This window comes from Tursiops truncatus, chromosome 13 (genome assembly GCF_011762595.2).
Source record: "Tursiops truncatus isolate mTurTru1 chromosome 13, mTurTru1.mat.Y, whole genome shotgun sequence".
Taxonomy (NCBI): Eukaryota; Metazoa; Chordata; class Mammalia; order Artiodactyla; family Delphinidae; genus Tursiops; species Tursiops truncatus.
This window is the reverse complement of record NC_047046.1, coordinates 29478260-29497357: the sequence shown is the minus strand read 5'-3', so window position 1 is coordinate 29497357 and position 19098 is coordinate 29478260. Positions and strand designations below refer to the sequence as shown.

Sequence of the window (19098 nt, the reverse complement as noted above, 5' to 3'; positions counted from 1 at the left end):
AGCTTGGTCACGGGCAGGTGACCTAGTTCGACCAGCCTGGGGCATGCGCCCTGGCCCTTGCCCAGGAGCCGCGATGGCAGTGACCTTGCAGGCGGCTGTGGGGAGCCGTGCCTGGCAGACTTCCCCGGCCCGCCTGATGTCCTGGTGTGATTTCGGCTGCGACCGCAGCTCTCCAGCTTCCTGAAAATCCTCGGTTAATTGGTACGACTCACTCCACCCCCCAGTTGTGCTCTTAGGTGCTGAGGGTTCATGGACACACCCCTCACCTAATGCCTCGTCAGCCCAGGCCCACCTACATCCTCTCTCTCATTTTTTAGCTCGAATTAATTCATTCTCCTCCGGCCCTCAACCCAGCTCCGACCATTCTGCTGTGTTTATTGTGCCTTTTTGTTTCCAGGCCGACATCTTTTCAGGAAATCTCTTTTAGCTTGAATGCCCTGCGTGGAGCCCTGGCCGGAGCCGCAGGTGTGGTGAGGTTGTCGGCATCAGAGCCGGGTCGGCAGACTGCAGGTGTGGACGACTAGGTCCTATCGAGCGAAGGTCATGAGCACACGACACCTCCCTGGCCTTGACTCCCAGCGGCTCTGTGGGCCTGTGCAGGCTGCGTAAGGATGAGGGGTGAGGGGCCAGCCAGCTGACGACGTGCAGGTCTCAGGGCCTGAAGGCCACACAGCAGACCCGGCCTCAGTGACTAATGCAGGGGAGATGGAAGACACAGCTATGGGTGACAGAAGGGGCACCGGGAGGCGGTCCTCGGCTCTGGCCCCTGGAAGCTCCCTGGGGTGGGGACTGCTCTGTGTTCTTGGGCTCTGGGACCGAGTCACCGTGCAGGGACGGACTCCCCAGGTGATGCCAAGGCTGTCTCATCTGTGTGCCAGATGTGTTGTGTGTGATTTTATTCTAGCAAAATCTATTTCTTCTTTTGAAAAGGGGCCCTTTTTCCCATTCTTTACCGTCTTGATGTAGAGAGTAAATAGCATCTTGTCTGTCATTATTGAAACTTTTAATTTTGCTTCTGGACTCTAGATCCTAAACCTAGAACTGAAGCTCTAGAAGCTTGCTGCCCACCGTTGTCACTACTCTGTCCCCCTGTCGGGACTGAGGACCGGAGCTGGCCCGGGGCCTCCAAGCAGGTGACGCTCAGTGACGCTGGAGGTGAGGGGGCCTTCTCTGTGACTGAGGGGGGTCCCTCTTGTTCATTTATTGATTGTTAGAGCTGAAATTTCCCAATGTGTGTGGATTTGTATTCGTTCATTTGTAAATTCCTTGACAACTCAGAACATCAAAATGGTGGCATTCATCCTGGGAATTTTTGGTAAATATTTGCTGATGGTGTTAACATGATATCAGGTGTCTAAAGCCAATTCAGCAAATGTTAATAATTAGATTTGCCAAAGGCAACAGAAGTCTTAAGTGGGTTATGCTTTCAGCTTCTAAAAAGCCTTCAGACTATTACAGTGGTGATAAATTTGCTTGAAAATGGTGTATAATTTGTGTTAGAATACACAAATGTATATTAAAAGCACAGTACTGTTTTATGTGAACTTCCAAGTTTTCCCCTAAGACTAAAAAGTAGTACTTTGAGATGTTGGATAAGAGGGACAAGGGCTCATTATTTTTGTTTTAAAATCTGTGTTGTCTCTAGTTTACTCTTTCAAATGTCTATTAAAATGTATTACCTGTCTGCACTTATGCATGTTTTATATGCCAGTTGTAAGGATGGAGCAATGGATTTATGTGTCTAGCAGGAGGTCGGTTAATTGGTTTTGAATGGTTTGCCAAGGTGACACTGTCAGTTTTATGACTTTTCATAGATGATGGATTCCGCTCCTGTGACAAGGTCACGCACATAAAAATTCCAAATGCCATAAAAAGCGCGGTTCCATATGCCAGTTTAATTCCGTCACAGAGCTGGCAATGCCATCTGTTTCAATCTAGGGTTAGCCCCAGTCCTGCCTCTGTAGCAGGTGATCAACAAACACCTAGTTTCCTAATACATGTAATAGAATGAAAATATATAGCATAGAAAATAATGGATGTGTAGCATAGGTCATTTCAACCTGAAAGTGTATTTATTTTGGTTGTAGTTGAGGCTGAGTGGGAGGTAGAGTGTAGCGTCCGTAATTCAGGATGGCGAGGGTCATGCTGGTCTCTCGTGCTGACAGGCTGTTGCCCCTCTACTGCTCGGTGTCGGGTGGGTAGACACTGCTGTTAATTACGTGCTGCTCCTAATGGGCAGATGTCTGTCGTTCTCGACTGCAGCTCTTCACCCAAAATGGAGTGGCCAAAGTGAATTGGTTGTGTTTATTATTCTGGTCACGGGACACAGCAGGTGTCACAGCAGATCCATCTCAGCTTGGTAATAGGTCATTGAGAAGGCAGAAAACCGCAGGCTAGAACAAATTGACCCATACCTGTCATAAAATCTCAGGTAATGACGGTTGGGTGGTTATGTGTGGTGCAGCTGAAATATATAGCATAAGGCATCCAAGCTGGGGGTCTCTAAATAGGTCAGAGGGTTCCAGCAGATACCCCACCCGCTTCTGCTGCTTTTAAGGGCTGTTGTTGCTGAATGGTCATAAAAAGAGTTTTGTCTGCTCTAACGCTAACCAACAAGACAGGACTATCAACGACTTGGTCCTGGCATCCGGCCTGCCAGCCAGCATTTAAAGGATGCTCGCTGCCGTGGCAACCCCGCTGGGCCTTATGTGTGTGAAAGTAGATGCAGCTGCTGGAGAAGGACCAGAGCCACCCAGCAGGGCAGAGAGTACCGCCTGGTTCAAATGATGCCCTGCCAGCCCGGGCCACTGGGAAACTGGGTGGTAGACAGACCACCTGCGATAGCTAAATATGGGTGAGTGGCATTTTCCAAAGAAGGACATATTCTGGGAAGAATATGGGTTTAAAGAAATGGTATATTGTCATACTTTACAGGTAAATCTCATAAATTGGGATTCGGAAATTGTGAGAATTCAGACACAGGGCCAGGATGAATTTACCTTATAAATGAATGAGGAATAAACAGGTGATGAGGTTCAAGAAGCTCTAAGGATAATTCTTAGCCAGTTTAGAGGGATATGCAGGTTTTTAAGTTTCTTTGATGTGCTGTATTGAGGATACAGGCTGAGCTGCTGAAATAAGAGATCTGAAAGTCTGGTGACTTAAGCAGGAGAGAAATCGTCTCTTTCTTCTTGATCAGTCCTGGTGGCTGGTTCAGGATGCTCTGATGGTTTACGGGGTCAACACATTGCCTCTGTTTCCACCCCGTTGGCCAGAACCAAGACCCCTGACCACCTCGACCAGCAGGGGTGGCGGGGCTCTTTTTCTGATGGTGAAGGGGAGCGTGGGTATCGTGGAGCGATGCTAGTTTCTCCCATAAGCACCTTTTGTGTTCCAACAAGGTCACTGCCGGACTATGAATTTGAAGGCTGTGAATTTATGGCTTGATCGGAGCTTTGACTTGATTTGTCCTTTCAGACTCTGGACTCGAAGGAGAGAGAAGCGAGCTTTAAGCTGGCTTGTGGAACCTCTTCAACTCAGATCCCTCACTTGTCAAACGTTGATAACACTGTCTGTCTCAGCGAGTTGTAACGGTTACACAGCACAAGTAACCTGAGAACACTGGGGTTCCTGCCTGTCATATGATAACTTCTGGGTAGGACTAAGTTTGTTCTTCCTCTCTAGGAGGACCGGTAAAGGTCATCTACTTCCCTGATGCTTCTGGAAAAACAAGTTGACTTGCTCAGCAGTTACTTTAACTTGCCTCATTGCACCAGTATTACACCACTTTACAGTAAAAGTATTTTTAGTTCTCCAAATGCAAATTTTAAAATTCTGTGATGAACTAATGTTCACCCAGAGGCAACTCACACCATCATGACACATCTTCTGGCCCCATTGCACCCGTGCTAGAAAGAAGGGATAACAAAAAAGCAAGTTTCTTTGGGAAATGAGGTACGCACGCTGCCTTGTGGGAATCTGCAGTGGCAGCCGTGGCCTCGAAGCAGGCTTTGGGGGTCGTGAGCTGTAGTCTCCAGGCAGTGCAACGTGCTCCTCGTGGCCGGTACCCTGGGGTCCCTGGGTCTTGAGCCCAGACCCTGTCAGGGAAGCTGCTGGTCCTGGGCAAGACCCCAGCACATGCTGCTTTGAGGCAGGTGGGACTCCTGCTGGGGCATCGCATGCTGTGAAGTGTGAGGTGGCCAGTGGCACCCTGGGATGTGGCAGACAGGGTCCTGGGATAGGCAGCTCCAGAACTGGGTGGCATCGCTGAGTGACAAAGACACATCACAAGAACTGAAGTCGTGGGGTCGGAATCGATGAGCCTTCACTGGGAGGACCTGCCCTTTGGGAAGCCACCTTCTTTCCCATCTCTGCCTCCCCGGCCGGGGTCACACATGTGGGCTACCGGGTGGCTCCCCTGGTGCTTTGCTGGCTTCGCAGGGCTGTGGGGGGTGGGGTGGGCCATGCATCCTGGCCTGGGCTTCCTGTAGCTCCCATGTGTGTTTCAGTTAAGGCACCGTCTGCCTCCCAGCACTTCGGCAGCAGTGCTGCCACCCCGGCTTTGGGAACCCCTCCCCCGGGTGTGGTTACTTTTCACTGGCGCCCTGATTGCCGTCTGGGGGGACGGCATCTGGAAATGCTCCTCTGCCTTCCACGTGGCACCCGTGTCTTTGCTGAGCTGATGCAGTGACCACAGGTCCTACTGCTGCGGGGGCCCTGGTGTCAGGCAGGGGGAGTCGGTGGCCTCTTGACGGGAGGCCTGTGGCGTCATGGGGGCTCCGGCTGGTCACCCTCTCTCCTGTCCAGAGCTGTCCTCACCAACAGCCTGTCTGGGAGATACTGAAGTTCCCTGGCAGAGCCAGTGTTGGCAGCACCAGTGGAGGGAGGCAAGGTCCGAAAGTGAGAATCAAGTTTGATTTAAGGAGGTCTTTCCGAGCAGGAGGGAGTTGTCATTGGGTAAGAATCACTGTCACGATGCAGGATGGGTGCAAACAGCAAGGCAAGGCTTTTGAGGGTTTCCTAGAATCCTAGGGTGCAAACTGCCTGTGGATGCTTCCCGGTGAAGAGCTGGTGGGCCTTCTGGGAAGTTCCTGTCACAAACAATCACCCCGTTTGTCCCAACAGGAAGAGTAAAGAAATGCTAATGCCACAGGGAACAGCCAAGTCCTGATGAACTGGCCGGGAGGGGGTTGGGCCTTCGCTCCGCCAGCTGCATGCTAAGGCTATTCTCAGTTCTCGTCATAGCTCTTTGTCTTCTAATAAGTGATAGGTTTTTATTCATAAACGTAAATGGGAAGATGCCCATTTAAAAAGCAGTGTAGGGACTTCCCTGGTGGCACAGTGGTTAAGAATCCACCTGCCAAAGCAGGGGACTTGGGTTCAAGCCCTGGTCCGGGAAGATCCCACATGCCGCGGAGCAACTAAGCCTGTGCGCCGCAACTCCTGAGCCCTCGTGCCGCAACTACTGAGCTTGCGCTCCTAGAGCCTGTGCTCTGCAACAAGAGAAGCCACTGCAATGAGAAGCCCGCGCACTGGGACGAAGAGTAGCCCCCGCTCGCCGCAACTAGAGAAAGCCCACGCGCAGCAGCAGAGACCCAACACAGCCAAAAAAAAAAGCAACGTAAACAGGCTCTGAAGACCAGTGACAACGCTTTAGTAAGTCAGCCCCTAGACCTGCTTTGGATGGAAACAGTTTTGCTTAAAATGATTTATTTTCCTTGAACATTGTGATTTTCTTTTTCAGTTGTGTGTGATAACTTTCCCTGTACAGGCATTACCAGCATATGAGGAGAAATGATTAACAGATGCACACGTAATTTTCATATGCTTGAAAGCTACAAAACAATGCGTTTGTTGCAAGAAATAAAGAGGACAGATGTAATAACTGAAATATTTATATATATATCTCAATCACTTAAAGAAGAAGTATTGCATTAAGTCAATAATACCCGAGTGTTTATATGAAGCCAACCTGTGACTGCCTAGGTTTCTACAAGGGCTGGTTCACACGAGGGCCGACTCCCCATCCGGGCTCCCAGGTGCATGCCAGGCTGGACCCTGGGTGGGTTTGGGAAAACTCCTGGGTCTCCACTACCCACACGTGCTCCAGGGAACCTCCCTTCCCAGCCCAAACCCGGTCTTTTAGTCTTTCCTGATGCTTCTGGGCCCTCACACCCCCCGCAGCGGTGACAGACCTCTGCACTGTCCGACTCAGTGCCAGGGTTTGCCGTCTTGCAGCCCCGGTTAGTTCTTTGTCCCGTGTCCGCTGCCTTTGGTGCCCTCCCTTTTAGACCAGGGTCTTGTTTGCAAGAGAGATCTCCTCGTTAGCCCCCAGATTTCACCATGTGGACTCCTGTGGCACGCGTGGCCTGTGTCCTCCCCAACTGTACAGTGGTCGTGGGACCCCATGGTGCACGTTGGCCCATTTATCTTTTCCCATTTTAGTTCTCATTTTTATTTAGTGTGGAGTTGCCTCTCCTAGTTCCTTTTCTCATCCACACCTTTAGTTTTTTCTCTTTTTACGTCCTGTGTCATATTGTGAGGAAATTTGGAATAAGCAGAAAAGATTTCCGGGTGTCCCCAGTGGAAAACTATACATCATGTAAAGAACAGCCTTCCAGGGTGTCTGATTCTAGGCCTTTCTTGTCCTTGGTCTGCTTTTTGCCTCTGTAAGTTATAGGTAACTGATAGCAATGCAAAATAATTACAGTCTACAGACATGGAAAAAACATCTATTTGTGTGGTTAAAATGACCTCCCCCAGCATCAGGAAAAAAAGTCAGTTTCTTGTCCATTTGTAAATTCATTTCAACATTTAATTGGATCATTCCTTTAATCCATATAAATTTGTGCTTCTCTGACTTCTGTGAATTGGTTGTAACACCTCACTAATACTCTCATTAGTAATGAGGTTAATAAAGACTTTAACACACGTTCATTCTATATCTACAAGTCAGGATTCTGCCTATGGTAATTCTTCCTTAACATAACAAATATGTTAAAGAGTCAAAAAATAACAGAGGTGCGCTGTGCCTCCTGGTTAACTAGTGACAAGAAAGGACCCTAGTAAGAGGAAGTTGGATGCGGAAGAACTAATTAATCTTAAAGGGTTCAAGACATGGGAAGTTTTTCTCTTAATATTGGAGGCCTCATATATGGATAGCGGAAACGTAAGATGTGCAACTGCTGTGGAAAATGGAAATTTGGCTGTTCCTTAAAAAGTTATAGACAGAATTACGCTGTGACCCAGCGATTTCACTCCTAGGTATATACTGCAAACAGTGGAAAACAGGACCTCAAACAAATACTTGTAACGTGAATGTCCACAGCAGTACTATTTACAACAACCAAAAATGGTGGAAACAACCCAGGTGTCCATCAGTGGAGGCTGGCTAAACAAATTGTGGTTTAGACACAATGAAATATTATTCAGCCTTAAAAAGGAATGAAGTACTGATACACAGGACGATGTGACTGAACCTTGAAAACATGACGCTAAGGGAAAGAAGCCACTCACGAAAGATCACGTACTGTAGGATTCCATTTGTATGAAATGTCCAGAATAGGTAAATCAATAGGGACAAGGTAAATGTATGATTCAGAGGCTGTGGGGCAGAGAGAATGGTGAGTAATTGCTTAATGAGTATGGAGTTACTGGGGATGAAGAAAATGTTTTGGAACTAGATGGAGGTGGTGGTTACACAACACTGTGAACGGACTGAGTGCCACTGAATTGTTCACTTTAAAATGATTAATTTTGGGTTATGCGAATTGCACCTCAACAGCAACAAAAATGAGCGTAGGCAACTTCCACATCTGAAAGAGTTTACATTTGAGTAATTAGGAGGGGGAGGGTTTAGCTCAGCAGTTTTAATGTTTTCGCACCAGAAACACATGACACATAGGACACCGACGGTGGAGTTGACCCAGGAAGCACACTCCCACGAGTTCCCAGGTTCATGCAGTTTCCAGCAAGTTTCCTATAATTCCACCTCATCAGCGTTGGTAACGCTGATTCATACAGATTACACGAGCCATACCCCGCAGAGGCAAGAATCTATGATTTGGGTGATGGCCATTTAAAATTTAGATGATATGAAGGGGTCTGGGGAGAAAATGTTAGTGTAAAAAGTTACGTTTATATAAAGAAGCTTAAAGAAGAATACAGAATTTGTCCCCTGATCCCTGTACCTGGATCACATCTGTTCATACTTAAAAATAGATACAAGGAACGCTTTGTATAGGATTACAAAGTTCAAATGCGTCAGAAAGATACAGAATAAAAAGTGCCGCCTTCCTAACCTTCGATCATCACTGTTAATGTGTCCTTGTGATTTTTTTTTTTTTTTTTTTTTGCGGTACGTGGGCCTCTCACTGTTGCGGCCTCTCCCATTGTGGAGCACAGGCTCCGGACATGCAGGCTCAGCAGCCATGGCTCACGGGCCCAGCCGCTCCACGGCATGTGGGATCTTCCCGGACCGGGGCATGAACCCGTGTCCCCTGCATCGGCAGGCGGACTCTCAACCACTGCGCCACCAGGGAGGCCCCTTGTGATTTTTTTTTAAAGGAAATGTTTCAGGCTTGTGTGCTTGTGCTCACACACCCAGATTTTTTTTTTTTAATAAAGGTGTCATTACAAATTTGTAAATGGATTTTTTCAATCATTATATCTTGGAACGCTTTCCATTCGTATCGGCTCCTACAGATGGACTTTATTCTTTTGAATGGCTGTGTAATCGTCATGATGGTAATCAGCATTTATGAACATTTGCGGGATGCCGGTGCTGTTCTAAGTGCTGTGGACGTGTTATCTCATTTAATCTTCACGACAATCCTATGAGGCAGGCCCTCCTATTGCTCCTCTTTCACAGAGGAGGGAACAGAAGCACAGAGAGAATTAGGAAGAAACTTCAATTTCATGCGTCTGACCCCAGACCCACACTCTGACCACCCCCAGATTCTGCTCCCCTGTGCAGTTAGTTTGTGGGAAGGCGGGGGTTATCACCGCTTCTGGTTTACCCCTGACGGTTATTTTCTCTTCCTCCTTTGTTACAGCATCCCCTCGGATGTGTGTGCCCTGTGTGTCTCACACTCCAGGCTATGACCTCTTGGGGTCTCTGTTTTATTGGAGTTCTCTTCATGTTGTCCTGCAGTTAAAAGAGATAGGGAATAACTCAGAAGAGCAAAACAATTATGATTAAGGTTTGCAAAATTATTCCCAAGAGTGGCTATCAGATTTTGATCTTTTAGCCCAGAAAAGAGAGTGTGCATAATTTCTATAGCTTGGCGTGCATACAGAAAGAAATCTCAGAGACTCTTCTCTCCTGTAGGAGAGGCAGGTCCTGGTTGTCCCCCTGGGATGCCACATGGCTGAGAACCACACTGAGACTTTCTGGGTGTCCCCTGCCTGCCCTGCTACGTGGTGAGTGGGTCCCCAGGATAAAAGGCGGGGCCGAGGAAGCCCCTAATCCCTGGGCGCCTCGGCCCTTGCTGTTTATTTCTTCCTTTTCTTTGCTCTGGGTCATTGTGTCTCCCCAGCTGATGCGCTCCAGATTGAATTGTAGCTGGTAAGCCAGCCCACGGATCAGAGGGTGGGGCGCCGGGGTACTCTGTGAGTTCGTGGCATTATCAGATGCGGGGATATTGCGTAGAACAGTTGTGCACTGGGGATGCACATTTTGGCTTTTTCGGAGAAGGAGCAAACGGATACTGCAGTGTTGCCAGCCAGCCTGTTGCTACTGTCTTGAGCAAGCCTAACAGCGAGCCGGTTTGGATCCAGAGTCAAGATTAAACGTCATAGAAAACTCAAGCTCCAACATGTTTTCCTTCGGTCAGCAGAACAGCAGGATGCTGCCGCTGGCTGTGTGTCCTGGCTGACCCTGTGTTTCTGGCCGCCAGCTACAGTTTGCCATTTAGATCCATTTAGCAGAAAAGGATCCCGTCTCATAAAAATGCAGGCTGGGCGTGTGCTGGGAGCTCATTCTTAAATATCCTAATCCTTTTCTGGGAGAGAGGCAGGCACACAAAATAGGAGACTGTGTAGGCGGATTTACCAGCGTGTTTTCATATGCGTCAGACGCTTGGGAAAGTCTCTTTTCTGCCAGGTTGGGTAAGACACAGATTCGTGGGTAGGAAACCAGAGTTTGAAATTAGCTGCTCAGGTCACGTGGTCAGATCGCAATAGAGCAGGCGTTTGTGCTCTGAGGGCAGAGAAGGTCTGCAATCCCTTTCCTCACCCCTGAAGGTGTCCAAACCACCAAGTGAAGAAACACACTTCCTTTGGTTCATCTGACCAAATTCTTCTGTCAACTTTTGGCCTGGTTGCCTCAATCTAGCTTCAGTCTTCCTGCCTGCTTGAGAGAGAATTTGGTGGGGGAGGCAGGGCAGTGTGTGATGGGTCCCCAGAGTCAGAACATGAACAGACAGCAGGGTCCAAATTGAAACCAGAAAGATGATTTCACTCCTGGAACAAGTCATTGTCTTTCCTAGACTTTCCTAGACAATGATTTTTCTTCCTTGTTTTGTTTTTTAATAAAGTCAATCAGTTGTCTTTTTGTGAAGCAAGAAGATAGAAGTGGACATCTCTGAACAAATTAGAGGATGCACACGGCTTTCTGTCACTTAGATTCTGAGTGCATGTGTAGCAATGCCTTTAGACTGTGACGCAGATGAAGTCCACCCAGGGTTAGCGAGTGGCCGAGGGATTGCTCCTGATGCTTTGGCTGGAGGCAGCCAGACGTTGCTGTTGGCCAGGCCCAGACATCAGGTGGCCTTTTCCAGGCTCTCTTTTGATGGGAGAGCAGCACGTTATGAAGTTGTGGTTTGGCCGTAACTTCCTGCAAAAAAATAGCATGTGTGATGACGTGATGACAGAGTCAGGGGCGGAAGGAAAGGGGCATGGAGATGGTGCGATATGACCAGGGGTCAGCTGTAAAATCCTTACAGATGTTTCCTCCTGGGGGTCAAGCTTCGGATGGGCAGCCTCCTACCGTGCTGCTGGTGGCCATTGGGAGGTTCCAACATGCACCTGAGACCTGGTTAAAAAAGTAAGAAAGATACATGGTGTCCCACGGAACCCAAAGCAGGAATGCAGCTGGGCCTCGGGAAGGTAGGGGAGGTACCAGGGTCCCGTCTTTGGGCTGCTTGCCTTAACGTCCCTCTGCACAGCTGCTTCCCTTTTCCGATGCAGGGAGTTGAAAGGTGGCCGCCTCCAGCCTCCACTTCGCACGGTGTGGCTCTAGCCTCAGAGGGCTTCATCCCTGTGTTTCCCAGCCTCTGTGTGTGTGTGTGTGTGTGTGTGTGTGTGTGTGTGTGTGTGTGTGTGTGTGTGTGTGTGTGTGTGTGTGTGTGTGTGTGTGTGTGTGGTGGGGTGCACTGAAAGTCCTTTTCCCCAGCGCTGGCTTGTGTCGATGGTAAGTCTGTCTGTGACACCAGCGATGCTGGTTGGTTGAGCAGAAATGTGAAATCAGGGGCTTGGGGGCAGTTGCAGCTTACGCCAGCCTCAGCATCCAGGGATTTTCTGTATTTGGTGGTACAGTATCGAGAAGATCCTAATAGATCATTCTCTTAAAATTTCTATTTCTGATTCTATCTTATACATTGTAGAGTATCTTAGTACATACAGTATTGCATGTGTGCCACTTGTAAATAGATGTACACCTATCAGAGGATACACAGCTCATTTTATGCAATGTGGGACTTGTCCTTTGTTCACATTACATGTAGGATGTTTACCCACAGAGTCTCTGGGAATATTCAGTGATTCATACAAGGGAACAGCTCCTATTGTAAGAAGCATAAACTGCGTATTTTCTTTCTTGACCCTAAAATAAACTTCTTAAAGAGATTTATATCCACAGATCTAGAAGTATCCACAAGCAGAATTTCACAGTGTTGGTGCATGAAGTTCAAACACGTACTGATACCCTCCCATCAGCGTGAAGAGGAAGGTGGCCCGCGCTGTGGGTTGTTGTCAACGTATCTATACCTATTTACATAAAATTATGTTTTAATATAAAAATTAACCAAAGGTGTTCACTTATAGGAAACAAACCGCCTGTTATTTCACTTTGACATTTCTTAGCTCTGGACTTTTTCCTCCCTAACTTTTCTTTTGGAAAGAATTCTGTTTTTACTTTGCCCATATTTCTAGTTAAGATAAGTTATCTGTACCAACATGAAATAACTCTAACATTTTGTTCAATCTTTTTTAAAATTGCAAATTATTTTATTAGGTTCATGCAGCATATATTTGCATGATAAAAGCATTTTTATTTCTATGAAAACCTGACCAAGTTCTTTTGTAGCTTCATCTTTTTTCTTCTTTGAGATGTAATTCACATATAACATTACATTAGTTTCAGATGTACAACGTAATGATTTGACGTTTGTGTATCTTGTGAAATGATCACCACAATAAGTCTATCACCTCACGTAGTTACGATCTTTTTTTCTTGTGATGGGAACTTTTAAGGCTTACTCTCTTAGAACTTTTAAGTATACAACACAGTATTGTTAACTCTGGTCCCCAAGCCATCTGCTGCATCCCCAGGGCTTGTTTATCTCATAACCGGAAGTTTGTGCCTTTTGACTCCCTTTATGCGTTTTGCTTTTGAAAGCCCTCCTGGCCCCGCACGCTGAGCTTCTCTAAGGATTTGTTGACCTGGGACTGGAGATGGTTTCGTGTTGGGGAAAGAACGTACGGGGAGGCCGAGGCTTGGCATTGGCTGGACCTCCTTTCTGCCAGCAGTGTGCTATGACGGGCACCGGGCCTCAAGCTCTCCATCTGCGAAATGGGAATGATGATCTCACAGGGTCACCATGAAGGCCGAATGCAGTAATGAATGCAAGTGCTCGGCCAGCTGGAAAGCCTTCAGAATGCAGGTTGAGGTCAAGAAAGGCCATGGCTTCAGTTTCTCCTGACCTTCTGAGCAAGGGCATGTGCCAGAACATCATGGAAAGGGCATCGTGAGGGGCAAAGGAAACCCCATGGGCCTGAGCAGTCTTCTCCCGGCATGGGAGCATGTTGTCCTGGGCGTGATGCTCCTTCTGTGTCGCGAAGAGGAAATTCCAGACCTTGAGGTCTGGCTCTGGGTCACGTTCCTGGGTGTGTCTCTCCTGCGCTTGCAGGAGAGGATACATCCCACTGACTCGCCAGTGCCCGACACGGGGCCTGCTGTGTCTCAGACGCGGGATGGGTTAGCGAGCGGGAGAGAAATGCATCATCACACCTGTCGCAGGGTGGGGACGCGGGTGGTGTTTGTCAGGAGGCACTAGGGTAAAGAATGGAGGTCAAGAGCTCGGGCTTGGAAGCACAGACTGGGTTCAATTGCTGACCCTTCCTGGGCCTGTTTTCCCAACCGTGATGGGCCATAGTAGTACATCTCTCAGAGATTTGGGCTGAAAGTGAACGAGGTGATGCAGGTTAACATGGAATCTAGCTGAACAAAACGTCAACCGTCACCACACCATCATCACGTGACTAACATGGTCGGTGTTATTAACAGCTCATCGATCATCGTGATCCGGAACTTGGAAGCCCAGAAGCTCCATTTGTCCTGGAGCTTTGCCTTCTCTTCCCTTTTCCCTGAGTCATCACTTTCGTTGTAATTTTGGCTCAGCTGGGCCCGTGCACTTACTCTGTAGCTCAGGTTCACTGCAGCACCCTTGATCTTCACCTCCGTCGGCGGGAACATTCTCCTGTCTGACAAGGTTTCAGATCTGGCGGTGGGGGGTGGCACGGCTGGTATTTTTCAGACCAGAGCTGTGCCTCAGCATTAATGACATGGCGTTGGCTCCGCAATTTAGCATCCAGCCAGCAGTGGAGGGCGGATCTGCAGTCATGTGCTTTCCTCTTTGACCTTCAGCTGGTCTTTGGCTGGGGAGCCGCGGGGGACACCGTGCAGGAATCAGAGGGCATGTATCCATGGCTTTACTGCTCACTGTCAGCAGTGTACCCACTCAGGCTGTTCCTGGGGAATTCATCCATGTGGTCCATCTTCATCTCCTGCCCCAGAAGCCACACCCGTCTTCTCTCCTTTGGACAATGAAAGTAAGAGGGTGGGGGCTTCCCTGGTGGCGCAGTGGTTGAGAGTCCGCTTGCCGATGCAGAGGACACGGGTTTGTGCCCCGGTCCGGGAAGATCCCACATGCCGCGGAGCGGCTGGGCCCGTGAGTCATGGCCGCTGAGCCTGCGCGTCTGGAGCCTGTGCTCCACAGCGGGAGAGGCCACAACAGTGAGAGGCCCACGTACCGCAAAAAAAAAAAAAAAAAAAGTAAGAGGGTGCCCCATCTTTGACCCTGGAGGCTCACCCTGGAGGCTGAGCCCTGCTCAGAGGCTGCCAGGCAGGGGTTCTTCTGGCAGGGGCAGCTGTGATGCAGGCATCCTTGCGTTTCCTGGACGAATGTCTTAAACTAAGTGTGATAGTTTAGCATTTATTCCCAAAGAGCATAGATTGAAAATGTGGGGGGTAGTAATTTCCCTCGAGCTGGAAATTCCCACTGCTGCCTTCTACGTGTGTTTTGTAAAATCTCTGAAATGCTTGCAGAAGCGCCAGCTGACCGAAGGAACTTAAGCCATGAGAAAGTCATGCCAGCGTGATAGTTACGGGGATGGCTTTTCTCACACTCTGTAGGCCCAGCCCCGCCTCGGACACACTTCCTCCCTTTCATGCAAGTCCCTTTTCTGACACTAGTGTGGGAATCAAGCCTGGGGCTTGATAGAGTTGACTGTCATACGTATAGGACGATTCCTCACATGTCATGGGTCAAAAACTATGGTTATTTAATGGGAACAGTGATCGAGTCAGGAAGGTAGGTTAGTTGTGAGCAGAAGCTAGTATCCCCAGCTTGTCAGTACCATGCAGGTGCGTTGACTGTTTGCTCTTGTTTGCAGCCGACAAGGGTGCATGTGCATCCTCTATGATCTAGTGTCGTGATTAAGGATCACAGCAGTTAACTGTCTACATCACACAGGATCTTGGCTTGGGGGTCAGCAAAGCACCGAGCATTAATTCAGATGAGCAAGTGGTCTGAGGATGCCAGCTGTCAGGCTTGTCAGAGTCGGGATGTAAGAACGGTTCCTTCCTAAAAAGGGGGTGGCACCCTACTCCCTTGAAAAAGCCCTGCCCCTTCCCCTGTAAACTAAAGCATCTGCCTCCCCATCTTTAGCCTCCCTCCTCCTCCCTTTATCTTTACCCTTTAAAATTAAAGCCCTCTTGCCAGGTGGGCGAGAAGTCAATCTGTGAATTTAGTTCTCACTCCTTTATTCTTTGGCCACTGAATAAAGCTTGTGCTGTGTCAAAAACAAAAACAACAAAAACGGTTCCTTCTGTCCTCCCTGCACAACCCAACGTGAGCACCAGGCGGGCTCTTGATGTGGAGTCTTAGCTCTGACACGATAGACTGGCCACTGTTATCTGTGAAGATGCCCGGCGCATAGTAGGTGCTCAATAAAAATGCAGCAGATGAGCGCAGCCTCCTAAATGCCTCTGTTTCCTGTTTTGGTTTCCCTCCAGTCCTCTTAAAGTTCCACCCCTGGTGGGTATCGTTGGTTCCACTGCCCTTAGGACAAGTCCAGGCTCCAAAGGCTGGTGGAGAAGAGGGGAGGGGAGGAGGGTGAAGCCTCCTCATCCGAGTTCCGGCGCCCTTGGGGTTCAGGGCAGCCCCTCCCACCTGAAGGGTAAGTTCATGGTGTGGCCGTACCAGCCGATCCTAAGGATGGGCAGAGCACCCTGGATGGTCATTGGGTGCCAGGGCTCTGATGTGTCCGTTTCCAGGACCGTGTCTGCTTCAGGAGCCCATTGGCTGGGGGCAGGGGGCTTGGTGAGAAAGGGGAGGCCACATCTCAGTGTTTTATCACCTAACCTGGGGACTGACGTCCATCACTTTCGCCATTTTTCTACTTTTTAGGAGCAAGTCGTTAGGTCCAGGTCACGCACAGGAGACCAAACACCAGGAGTCGGGGATCACTGGGAACCACTTTAGAAGCTGCAATTATGATCATTCTTTATCCTTAGTTGCTAGATCTGCAACTCGGAAACAGTGAATATTGAGTGTTTTGTAAGAACACGACAGAATATAACAATAAAATCCCACATTGGTGCCGGGAGCCTATGCAGGCCAGGTGTCCCGTGGAGCCAGTGGGTTCCCCGCCAGGAACAGGGCAGCTCGTGTCTCTGCCATTTGTCTGGTGACCTGTCTTGCCCAGTCATCAGCCCACACGTGCGTTGCTTGAGAGGAAACAAAGGTGGTGAAAGAACAGTTGGTTCCTTGGGCAGGAAGTGCGATTTAAGTAAAACACTGGGTTAAAATTTTTTTAAAACAGTTAAGGTCACACCTTCTAAGACTCAGATACTCTGAAATTTCTGCTTAGCTGCACAGAGTTTGTACATCGGGACAGAGTGCTCTCTGGAAACGCTGAGAAGCGGTGGGAGCTATTATAAGAAGAACGGAAGTGAAGGGGTGACGGAACTTGCCCTTCTTCCCCATTTCAGAAGTGTCTTCCTTCTTCTTTTCCTTCTTTAACTTGTCTGAGGAGTCAGGCAGGAGGAGGACTTCTTTCTGAACCGGGGCCGGGAGAGGGATGGGGCCTCTGCTGCTCACCTTTTCTCATGCCCAATACATGACCTTGGCTTCCCTAGAACTTCTAGGACGTTCCTTTGCCACCAGCAGGATGGAGAAGCCACCCCCTCTCTGGGGCCAGAGCACTTGATGACTGAAAGATTGCTAGACTTTGGAATCCTCCAGACCTGTCAACTCTGTAATAGCAAGAGGCAAATAAATTTAACAATAGTAGAAAGGGACGGCATTTATTTTTGGCTGCATTGGGTCTTCGTTGCTGCGTGCGGGCTTTCTCTAGTTGCGGCGAGCGGGGGCTACTCTTTGTTGCGGTGCACCGGCTTCTCATTTTGGTGGCTTCTCTTGTTGCAGAGCACAGGCTCTCGGCGCACTAGCTCAATAGTTGTGGCTCACGGGCTTAGTTGCTCCGCGGCATGTGGGATCCTCTTGGATCAGGGATCGAACCCATGTCCCCTGCATTGGCAGGTGGATTCTTAACCACTGCGCTACCAGGGAAGTCCAGGACAGCATTTTAAAACAGTATAAATATTTTCTTACTAGGAACAGCTTTTTGGGGGTGGATGACATCCCAGAAGTGAGATCACTGTGCTTTTTAAACACCCATCCAAGAGTCAGGGAAGATCAGGGGTCATCACCAGACAGGCTGCTCTAATTCCCTTCTCTGGAGGGATGCTTCCAAGATTTAAACTTGACCAGTGATAGGAGGAGACAAGGCGATTTGACTGAAGATCTTTCCACAGGCAATAGAAGCAGAACCTGCAGAGAATCTAGATAATGGACTTATCAGACATCTCTAAAACACGTATGTTCATTACGTTCAAGGAAATAAAAGTCATGATTTCAAGCTTTGGCATGCAATCGAAAACTGCACAATAGAAATTTTATGGTGAAAAAATACAATAATTGATATCAGGAAATCAGTAAATGGGTTCATCATCACATTAGGTACATCTGTAGAAAGAACTGGAAGATAGGTTAGAATAATTCCAAATTGAAACTCGGACAAAAAGATGGAAAATAAAGAAAAGAATATAAAAGACATATATGGTAAGGGAAGAAAGTTTAATACAGGCACAGTTGGAGTCCCAGAAGGCGAGAAGAGGTGTGATAGACCAGGGACGATGCTCGAAGAAGTGACAGCAGACATTTCTCCATAGAAAATGCCTGGCTGGGTGGCCGGAGCTTTAGTCACTGTCCTTATGACTGGCCCACTCCTGCTCCTATGAAAGGCTGGGACTCTTGGCAATATTACTGGAGTCCAAATGCAGGAGACCGTGTTCCCCAAAGATCTCTTTACTCCTGGGGCGTTCTGCTTGGACTGCAGGCCTGGTTCACACTGGCTGGAACCCCCAGGTTGAAAGTAGAATAAATTTTCCTATGGAAACAATAGTACAAATGGATGTCGGGGTCTTCTGTTGTAGAGTGCTATAGTGCAGGGGCAAGCTTGGGAAATAATCATTTATTTACAGCATTATGTCAACAGAAGAATACACACCTGAGTTTCAAATGATGGGCCAACAAATGCAGTTTGGAACACAGCTGTCAGCCGTCCCGTTGACGTCTTGGGGTGGCCTGTGTGATCTCAGTCACTACGGCTCTGTCTTTGATTCCTCTGAAAGTTTAGGTCTGATGTGTAAGTGATCTGATTTGCAGGAATCAGGACTTAATCTTGCCTCCTGTCCTTGTATCTTGCGGACTGCGCAGGCACCAGTAAGTCAATGAGGGCATGGACGCGTGCCTTCCGGAGAGAGATGGTTTGGCCAGTGGGTATGGGGGAGGGGAAGTCTGAAGGTCGATGAACCCTTTGCTGATTATAGGACTGCAGGCAAGTCACATAAACGTTTAGACCACAGCTTCCTAACGTGGGAAATGTGGACAGTACATCTGTCCTCTGAAGGGTTGTCGTGAGCACCCAGTGAGATAAAGGAAGTAGACGTGTGCCTATGTTCCCTGTTGAACCATCTAATCATCTCTCTTGGGGCTTTCAGCCTCCTCATTTTTGCTTATTTCTTCATATTCTCTAGCGGGATTTTTTTACATTTCTCCTGGGCATTTTTTGCACCTCAGACATGGCACCTTATTCCCTCTGTGTGGACTTGAGATTGTGCTCGTATACATCTAGAGGATTGTGGACGTTTCCAAGCTGTGTTCACTATTGTCCTTGGGACCTCAATCTAGATGCTTAAATTCATTTATGCTATCTGTATGCTTAAAATTCGGTGTGTAAGCAGTTTTTCCCATGAGAGTAAACAAAGTCTAGTGCCTCCCCACATGGCCGTCGCGTGCAGGGGTGTGTCCAGTGTCCTGGACAAGGCCTTCACTCCCCTGGGTCAGACTCCACCCTGCTCTCAGCTTCCCTCACTTTTGGGCTCAGAGGATCAAACTGTCAGCCACCCCGCGGTTCTGCCTGTTTCTCTCCACCCACAAGACCTGGCTGGCCTCTCTCATCCTGCTAAATTCCTAACTTAACTCCTTCTCCACACGTCAGACACTTAAGGCTTTTTAGAAGTAATGTTAACGC

At 48.5% G+C, this 19098-nt stretch overlaps 1 protein-coding gene across 2 annotated transcripts in view; it reads left to right on the top strand.

Moving 5' to 3' along the window:
• Positions 1 to 19098, top strand: part of RAB31 (RAB31, member RAS oncogene family) — a 112377-nt gene that overhangs the window by 16551 nt on the left and 76728 nt on the right. Inside the window, exon 1 of one of the 2 annotated variants that reach the window (XM_019920774.3) lies at positions 11071 to 11106. The exons of the other annotated variant lie outside the window; for it this stretch is intronic. Within the exon in view, the coding sequence (XP_019776333.1) occupies positions 11086 to 11106 (21 nt within the window). The 5' untranslated portion in view covers positions 11071 to 11085. Of the gene's footprint in view, positions 1 to 11070; positions 11107 to 19098 lie in introns of those variants that run through there. 2 annotated transcript variants of the gene reach the window in all.